The sequence below is a fragment of the Gavialis gangeticus genome, unplaced genomic scaffold (assembly GCF_001723915.1).
Source record: "Gavialis gangeticus isolate Ggan-Ray unplaced genomic scaffold, GavGan_comp1, whole genome shotgun sequence".
Classification (NCBI taxonomy): Eukaryota; Metazoa; Chordata; order Crocodylia; family Gavialidae; genus Gavialis; species Gavialis gangeticus.
The window spans coordinates 11200480-11210287 of NW_017729019.1; the positions used below are offsets into that span (position 1 = coordinate 11200480).

The 9808-nt window shown below is 47.5% G+C and overlaps 1 protein-coding gene across 1 annotated transcript; it reads right to left on the reverse strand.

Moving 5' to 3' along the window:
* Positions 1-2659: 2659 nt before the first annotated feature.
* GUCA1A (guanylate cyclase activator 1A) lies at positions 2660-9808 on the reverse strand. Its single transcript, XM_019514061.1, has 4 exons — positions 6989-9808; positions 5095-5244; positions 4606-4696; positions 2660-3656 (listed from the first exon to the last, which is right to left on the reverse strand). The coding sequence occupies exons 1-4, from the start codon at positions 7184-7186 to the stop codon at positions 3499-3501; spliced, it is 597 nt and encodes a 198-aa protein (XP_019369606.1). The 5' UTR covers positions 7187-9808; the 3' UTR covers positions 2660-3498.

The following is a 9808-nucleotide window of genomic DNA, read 5'->3' on the forward strand; positions in this document are numbered from 1 at the left end:
AATGCTATAAAACATCCCCTTTTTTATTGGCTCTTCACATACATTGCAGGCTCCAAAGCATGAGACCTACCTCCTTAGCTTGGTCCAAGGCAATCACGTGGAGCAGACACAACATTAGAAAACTGCTTATACGCTGTAAACCTCTCATGCTAGGTAGTAAGCTCTGTGGCCCATCTAATCGCTTGTGCATCTGTTGCTCTGTTCAGAGAAGAAACCTTCCACCCCAAGAGCATGTAACAGATGGGGATGGGCAGTTACTAATCAGTCACCACTGTCATTCAGCTGCTTAGGTTGGGAGTGCTGATTAACCATTAATTATAGGGCCTTTCTTGTGCGTCTGGTGAGTACTGGGTGCAGCTGAGAGGATACACCTGTTCTGGCAGCACCAGGAAAGTACCCATTGTATTGATTAATTAGCACTGATTTACCCTGCTGCTAGCCCTCAGGGGCTGGACTTGGGACTCAAGGACGACGTTCGGATGTTTGTGGCCTGGGCATTGCACTTGGTCCTTTGAATTGCACCTCAGTGTTTCATTACCACTGCATTGAAAACAAGTTCTTGCTACAGGGACTGTGGTAATACAGATGTGGTACTTCATAGCCCGTGTTAGTGATTTAAACTGCCTTTCAGCAATGCACTCTCTATGGGAATAGGTAACCTAGGCTGGGAAAAGAAATGAAAAGCAGGAAACCAGGATCACCTTCCACACCCACTGGGTTGGGGGCTTGGTACCTGAACCTCAAGCAGTAATGAGCAGCCTGTGCTCCATGTGGAAGGTGAGACGGGCAGTTTTGTTCCATTCCCAGGGAGCAGACAGCTAATCCTAAGCAAATAAAATACTAAAAACTGGTATCAGCAAGAACGAACACTCCTGACTCTTCTTAGGGACAGGAGGGGAGAAGCCTGGGGTTAAAGATACAACTCGGTTGCATTATCCAGCCTTCTACATTTTGAGCTGGCAAAGACACAGAACTAGCACGGTCTGGTTGTCGGAGGAACTGAGGACCCACAGCTCCCTTTGGGTCTACTTATCCCCAAATCTCAGGCACCAGCATTACAAAAGGGAAGGAAATGTCAGGTTCTGGCAGGCAAAGGGGCAACCTAATGTACTTGCAGATTCCTGCAAAGGGGCCACCTAATGTACTTGCAGACTCAGCCTAGGCACAAGAAGCAGTTATAAGAAAAAATAAAAGGCTTGGCCAACCAGTTGGTCAAAGATACATATTCAGCACCTGGGAAATATAGGCCACATACAGTCCTCAGTTTCTTCCAGAGAAGTTTTTCCTTCTCTTCTGCAGCTGTATATTTGCCAAGTTTTATGTTGTGCCCAGGCTGACCCAAATGCATCTCCCTGGAGATGCCAGAAAGAAATATTAACACAGTCCACAACTTACAGAAAAAAAAAATCCTTTCCTCCTACAATGGTGTTTCTAACAGCGGTTGTTGTTGTTCTTAATCAGGTGGGCCATTTATGAGAGTTATTCTGGATTCACATCAGTGTAACTGAGACCAAAATTTGGGCGACAGGCATCAATAGATAAGAATTCCACAAAAATTCCTCTGTGTGCAATTCAGGGAAGCTCTTTGTGTACACATGCCTGATTGCAGCACAGGGGTATTCCTGCAGACATCTATGAAGCTGTTACCTTTCCAGTCATTGTCATTGCTGCCTTGCAGATTTGTCTCGGAGAACCAGGGCCACACAGAGATTTAGCTAGTTCCAACATCAGGAAAAAGGCACAATTACATTCTTCATTTTTTTTAAAGAAAGACAAAATGTTGCTGCAGTCAACACTCCCTCTCTCTTTTCTGAGACGATGATAATTATTTTTACCTTGCATCAACTTTTAGTTTAAATACAGTCCTAATGCATTATGACTAATAAGCAAAAGCATGACTGACCACAATCACTGATTTCATCTGCGGACAGAGCAAACCTCGGGGCTGCCCTGAAATGCATGTGGGAGGAGAAGATGCAGATCACAGTCCCAGGTGCTGTGGTCCTGCCTTCCAGGGGCCTGCTCCTTTCTGGGAGTTGCCACGGGGCAGAGAAAAGGAGATTAGATTGGAGGTTCGTTTTGTCCCTGCCCAGAACCCCCATCCTTTGAGCGTTGATTCCTCTCTGGCTGAAATCACAGACGATGAGTGTTGGAAGGGACCTCAGGAGGTCACATCTAGTCCAAGCCCCTGCTCCAAGCAGGACCAGCCCTAACTAGATCATCCCAGCCTATGTTGTAAGTGTGCACACCTTGCACAGCTGTGGACTTTGTAGTACAGTCTGAATTGCGGTGGCCTCCAGCGTGACACCCAGAAGCCGCACAGGACTTTCCCATCACTGCCCTAATCAGAAGGGGCTTGTGCTCCCCAGCAGCGCCAGGAAGACCTTTCTCAGCAGCGCTTCCTCTGAAGCATGCGGCGATCATCCCTGCTCTCCCTAGGCAGCAGCAACAGCAACATACGGAGGCACCCAGCTGACAAGGGGTGATTGTGGCACCGTTTGGAAATCCCCCTTGGAGCTGGGTCTTGGTACTGCTTGGCTGTATGGTCGTGAGCCACCTCGGCAGCTCCTCCATGTCCAATAACCTCCCTTGGCAGCGAAGGGAAGTAGTTACTTCTGCTCTGCACACTAGGTTAGTGGATTCCAACCTTAATAACATCACGAGGACCATTACCGGATGCCCTATGCCAACCCCAGCCGACTGCTTACCAGTCCTCTCCCCAACATCCAGAGACAAGCTGCTACGTAGGCATCATAGCCCCAGATCCAGGCCCTTCTTTGCACTCCAGCCTAGTACCTGCAAGCCAGAAAACCAACAACCACCTCAAGTCTTGGAGCCCGTTCTCCACTCAGGCCTATAAGCTCACTGAATCTGCAGATGGCATGTCACCGACAGCATGGACTTCCCATCCGTCAAGCAGGAAACATGCTGCACAAGAACCGCAGATAAAGAACTTCATCCCCAATATCCACCCCTCGGGTTGGCAGCTGTGCCGCAGGGCCTGGACTGCTCCTAAGCATCTCAGAATGGGCCCTGGATGGTTTAAAGCAAGCATGCCCTCTGGAGATCTCTCCAACACTGGCTGAAGCGAAGCTGTGGTACTCAAGCTCAGACAGTTGACCGTATCATCTATAACTGCCCTTATGGCCCTCCTTCCAGTGACCAAGATCTTATTCACATTGACCCTTCTACCTGTTGCTGGCTTTCTGGCCCTTGTGCTTCCACCATATGAGTCTGGCAACACTCTCACTTCATCACCATCATCATCATCACCTCTGCTCCCTGGCAGCACTCACCCAGCCCAGAGGGTCTCCTCATGGCTGGTCCACATTGGCCTCACAATTCACTGGGGACCTGGCAGGTATGACCTTTTAGAGGAGCTTGTGATTACCCTGCTAGGGTGATGCTCTTATCATGCTAGCGTGGGGACAGCTCACCCATTTCCCCACCCCAAGGGTTTTTAATGAAAGTTAAGGAAAAAAATCCATTTTAAAAAGTCTATTCAGCAGCCTCCTCTGCCTCTGGGCTGTTCGGGTTTTTCCCGTCGTTCTGGATCATCCGGACGATGTGTGTCAGGTCCAGGCTGCGGGTAAGGATGTTGAGCAGCAGCTCATCCTTCTGCACGCCCTCCATGAACTCCTCCAGAGAGAGCTCGCCTACAGGGACACAGAGCAAGGGGGCTCTGTTACGCGCTGGAGCTCTTGGCCGCAGATTTCCATGAGCTTTGGGGAGTTGTGTCTGCACAAAAGGGGCCTGTCCGAGACTCTGGGCCCCTCGTGGGCTGACTTCCAGAAGCACAAAGGAGCTACTTGCAGAACAAGGGACTCCCCTCATCTCCTCAAATTCAATCCCTCTCCTCAATAGGCACATAATAGGCTGCAAGTGTGGCAATAGGTCATGAGAAGAGGGACAGTTTCACAACTAGAAAGGTCCCAAGCCACTTGGGGTGTTATAAAACAGGGGTAGAGCTTGAATACAATCTGGAAATCAATGGAACTTATCAGTGGAGGGATGGAAAAGACCTGGAATAAGGGGCGTGCTCAAACATACCCCAACTTGGTTTTAAATCCTCTTGGTAAAGGTCGGCCTCTATCTCATGGCATTCGCCAACATTTTTTCTCTTTCTTACTCCAATCCCCCTAGCTAATCCCACTGGAGGATTTTGGTCCCTTAGGAATATGCACATTTGAGTGCCAGTGCAGTGATAAGAGCTTGAGATGCTGATGTTACAGCCATGCTCATTTTTGTGAGCATAAAGCCAGATCCAGGGAGCAAAATCTGGAGCCTGGTTAAGGGGTTGGTATTGTTACAGTAGAGCGCACAGGCCAGTAAGCCACAAAGGAACAAGGAAGAATGAGGAAGAGAGGAATGGACAAGGTAGATGGTACCCACTTCTTAGCTTGCTTAAAAGCACTAAGGGACAGATTTCTCCTTCCTCTTTAGAAAATAACCATCCACATCAGCTGAAGATCTGGCCTTTAAGATGCTCTCAGCTGCCTTGTTTTACATCCCTGCTTCTAGGTGCTCCAGCATTTTCCAGAGATTTGGAAGGGAGAAGGGAAGAGTTAGCATCAAGGGGCAAGACCAGCACACAAAGTTTCTCACCATCTCCGTTGATATCAATTTTGTCGAACACCATGTCTGTGAATTCCTCGGCTGACATGGATTCGTTACATCGGTTAATGGCTCGAATAGCCTGGAGGAGAACAAGAACATGGAGAATATTGACTGAGCACAACACGGGGGTTTATGGCTTGGGGGTAGCAAAGGTGTTTAGCACAGCCATCACATTCTCATGCCGTGGGCTAGGCTCCGAAAAGGACATCAGGCACATTAAGAAACAGAGCTGAACAAAATTTAAAATCCATTAAGAGATTAAGTCACTAAAAGGGCACATTCAAGAGCCTTTCTCTGCTCCCAGTCTTTAAGCAAGTTCTGGCAGCTGGTTAATGTGGGCTCACAGGCCTCACGCTGGCATTGCTGAAGCTAACGGCAGGTTTCTGCCCTGGCTAGGAGTGTTTTCCTCCACATATATGGCCTGGGCCCTGTCTGTGCACACTTGTGGGTATCCAAGGGGGTGCCGATATCACTCACCTTGATGATATTTAATAATTCTCCCCTGTCAATGCAGCCATTCCCATCCACATCATAGAGTTTGAAATACCACCTCAGCTTCTGTTCCACTTTGCCCTTCAGAACCAGGCTCAGAGCCGCCACGTACTCCATAAAGTCGATGTAGCCATCCTAAAAAGGACAAGAGCGGGACCAAGTCAGGCGGGAGGTAATTTCTTTCCTGGTGAATGGGATTTGTGAGCTAACCCCAAGGAGAGAAGAGGACTTGGAAGAAGTAGTATTGACCAAACTATGTGCAGATCAGATCCCTTGCAAGGCCTGTGAAGTCTTAAGTGGAGGGTTTGAGGCAGTGGGTCGTCCCCCTGGGGTTCTTATACACTGGCTTGAATTTTAGACAGAAGTTAGTGGGATACGGTGAAAGCTCAGGTATGGGGCCTACATATGAGAGTAGACAACTACTGAAAGAACCAAGGCTTTTTCTCTCCCTGCTTGCTCTGTTAAATTACAAATGTGCCCCAGGCAAAGCTGCCTCCATCCCAAAAGGGCAGAAAAGCCTTGAGGAGCCCACCAGGAACTCCACTACTGCTAATCTCCTTCGCAGGAGCGTCTATATGAAACCCTTTAATAGGTAAACCCTGAGTTGCTCCATTGACGCAATCTCCAAATTTACAGAAGCGTGACGGACAGCTGGATTTCTCCCAGCTCTTATGGTTCACTCATAAGTCCTGACGTTTGTGCGGGGCCTCCCACCCTGGAAAGCTCCTTACAGAGCTGGGGGCCTAATTCACCACTGCTGGACTCCAAGGTATCACAGGTGTAACTCCACTGAAGCAGTGAATATACGTCAGCGTGAGCCTGGCCGTGCTGTGATGGCTTGGGAGGGGAGCTGTTAGTCTTGGGACCGTTCAGCCATTACTGGAAGGCAGGCACCTGTGACTGGAAGATGGCAACCCAGGGGAGGACTCTGGATAGTAATAAATAATCTCAAGCGGGAGCTAACGGAAAGCCTAGACAAGTCAATGAAGGCTTTCCACTGATGTAAATGAGGTCTGGAGCAGACCCATAAAACATCATGTAAACAATAGCCTTAAAGTTCAGCTTCTTGTCTGGCCCAGTCCAGTGGGAATTTGCCTGTTGACCGCTCTGGGAGCAAAACCATGTCCATCCAGAAAAGCAGAACAGCCCACCACAGCGATTGCTGCTTGCTTTGTGCTTTTGCTATTAATGGTAGCTTGTGACAAGGAGGAATATACTTTGTTTGAACCAGCAATTGGAAATAAGAGAAAGCTAGAAAAAGGGAAGCCGGGCATAAAAAAGGCCAATAATGCATAAAATGAAAACAGAAACTATAATACAAGGAGCAATAATAAAACTGACTTTATTTTTGTAAAATGTTGCATTGAGTGGATTTATAATTCATTGTTATTCAGTTGAGTGGAAACTGCAGTATTACTCCAGTTCTATTTTCTACCTTAACAATAGGCAGTTTGGGATTAAAAGTTATTTTATTATAAAGAATTTACAGAACACCAGACAAAAGATGTAGAAAAGAGAGAATCTTTCAATTAAAAATAATTGAAAGAAAAGTGAATATAGCTTTTCTGCCGAGCTTCCTTTTTTCCCCCGTTACTTGCATTTATATAACACACTCACAAGTGATATTCATTTAACAGACTGACACACACTTCTAATATGTGATCTTGATTCTCCAGCATCTCTCAAATTGTACAGGGTAGTCATCCTACATGTAATGAGTGTAGAGCCAGGTATAAAGGGCTACCGCCACTATCGGCAAGGGACAAATTTGCATTTTATATTAGCACAAAATCACTATGGAACATACAAGACAATGGAGAATCAGACCATAGCACATCACATGTGTGTGCACACACAAATCAGGAATGGTAATACCTACCTTATTGAAGTCAAAAGTCTCAAACATTTGTTCCATGTACTCATTGGATGCTGGGCTCAGATTTTTCAAGCCAAAAAACTGCTTGAACTCATGCAGAGTAAGCTGGCCTGAGGGACACTCCGTCATGAACTTCTTATACCACTGGTGGCACTCGGTGGCACTCAGTTCTTCGACTGATTTTCCATCCATGTTCCCCATTTCCACAAACAGAGACTGCTGTGCTTCTCTGGAAAAGTAGCAGCCGTTTCTAATCTTCCTTTTTTCCCCCCCAAAATTCTGGTTTCTGTCTTTCAATGTCGAGAAGAGCCAATACTGTGAGATTTATAACGCAAAAAGGGAACCAAACCACCTAAGCCCACAGATCTTTCCAGCTCAGTGTCATGGGTCACAGAGCGCCGTCAGGCACTTCCCTGGGGACAATTTTAAACTGCACAACCCTCTTCAAACCTGGTACTTAAGTACCCAGCAAATCCTTCTTGGGCCAATAAGGGATGGGCCAGCAGTGGAAACCCAGCAGGGGCATCAGGAGTTCAGGGTTAAAATAGAAAAGAAGTAAAATGTAGAAGAGTCTTTCAGATTACAGCCCCAGCAGGAGATTATGATCGAAGGATTTGCTCCAAGTTGGTGTAATCGCTTAATCCACTTCAGTTCTGACGTGGTGCCAGACCATTTGAGTGACAACCCTTGCACTAAAATCGAACCAAGAGAGTAGCTAGTAACAGACTCAGAAGCCCCTTGGCTATTACTGCCTTGTTATATCTTCCCTAGAAGCCCACTATGCCCGAAGGAGAATTTCAATACCGGTCAATAATTTCCACCTGAAAAGTCGGGGAGAGGAAGAAACGATTCAGATTTGGATGTGCTGGGACAAGATCAGGAACAGAGAATTGCTTCCAATACCAGCTAGCCCTGAGAACAGGCAGGATGCCTCGAGAGCGTATCAGCTGCTGGTGAAATCTGCCTGCGCTGTCGACTTCAACAGTGTTATAACAATGCACATCAGCATCTATCCCCAGTTCTCATCTGCTCTACAGCACTGGCAAAAGGCCCTCACGTGAATAAAGACAAGGTCTGCTGGTGTTGTCAGGTCTGAGATGCAGCAATCGCAGGAGGACTGAAAATACATAGATCTGAAGGAAATGTGAAGAGCTGAGTCCTCTGGCCCAGTCTGAATGAAGCAGCGCTGCTTTAGGGCTGCAGCAGCTGAGGGCATAAAAGGGGGCTGTGCTCGAGATCCTGAATGCAGTCAGCCTGTTCTCTACACAGGACAGAGTTAGGGCTGCTCTCCCCCTCATGCAAATCAGGGCTATCTGCTAAAATAAACAGGTGGAATTACAGGAGGGTGCGTTTGACATGAAAATAGACCTCGGGATTAAACAGGACACACTAATCCAGCATTTGGCACATACAGACTCCCTGCTTCTCAAGGTGCTTATCAAGGTGGTGGCTTCTTTATCTTTGGTTTATGCACTAAATTCAGATCCGTGCAGGATCCTGACAGGGGAAACAGGAATCTCCAGCCCAGGAACCCATCTCAGATGTTGGTAAGGCATCTGTGTGAGCCCAATGGTAAATGTGCATTGGTTCTCAGACGTGCCCTCGTCTCAGAGGGGTAGTGAGCCCTGCAAACACTGAGGCATTAACCTGGACACTCCTTCCCTCCCAGATGAGTAGAAGCATTTTCTGAGCTTTCTGAACAGTGAAATGCAGTGATGGAAAGGCAATCCAGTAGCAAAGCAGAGAATAACGCTCCTTTGGGCCTCAGCTCCCCTGCAGCACAAAGCCAGGCTGCGATGCTCCCTAACCTCACAGGAGTTTAAATCAATTGGGGCACAAAAAGTGCTCCAAAATCCTCGGATGAATGGTGCATCTAAAAGGTTGGCAGCATTTGTTCATCGCCCTGCTCTGTTAGTACAAGTCCGAACCCCACAGTTTGCCCGTTTCTCCTGTCTTGTAATAGCAGGTGCGGTTTGTTCATTTTACTACGGCACGGAGTGCATGATGACCCTTTAGCCACAGGAAAGGAGGGTCTGGGACACCAGGGTCCCTCCAGGTAAAGCTAGGAAGAGCCAAGCTGCGTAACTCTTGTTTCTGTTAATAACTGAGTCAAACTACAAAAATGGGAGAACTTTTGGACCATGCACCGATAGGGTATGCTCTGTTTGGAGCAGGAGGGAGTCCCCTTTTCTTGCACTGCTGCAGAAGGCACAGAATAACTGGTATAGCTGTGCCTTTTGCCAATGCAGCTGAATCTTCAAAGTATTAGAAAATTACCCTGCTTGCCCTGTGCAGTGTGAGAGGTTTTGATCCTGCACTCCAGGTCCCACTGCAGATGCTCCATTTTTAGTACCCAACCCCATTTGTAAGGCATGCACAAAAGCTGCCTTCTGACGTGCTGTGTACATCTCGCCCACCTCTGCAGAGCCTACTACATGAAGGGGCAATTCTGCTTTCCAGGCTCTGACCAGGACGGTGGAACAGCTACAGAAACCAGCTCCTAGGAAAATCTATCCCAGGTTTTATGCTGAGCCCAGTGCTCCTTGGGGCATGGCTATGGGAATTTATTGCGCTTCGAGTCTCAAATGCCTTGATTGAAGGCATTCCCAAATCCCAAAGGATATGACAGATGTGTTTCCTTATATCAAACATAGTATGACACTCCAGGCAATGCAGTTCTGTGAGACTGAATGCATTTCTTGGTGAACAGCATGACTCAGCCTAATAACCCTTCTTTGACTGCCATGCCACTGCCACGCTATGACAGACACCGGCTGTAACCACAAGATGTTTCACTGAAATCACCAGCTGGTGGCAAACCTA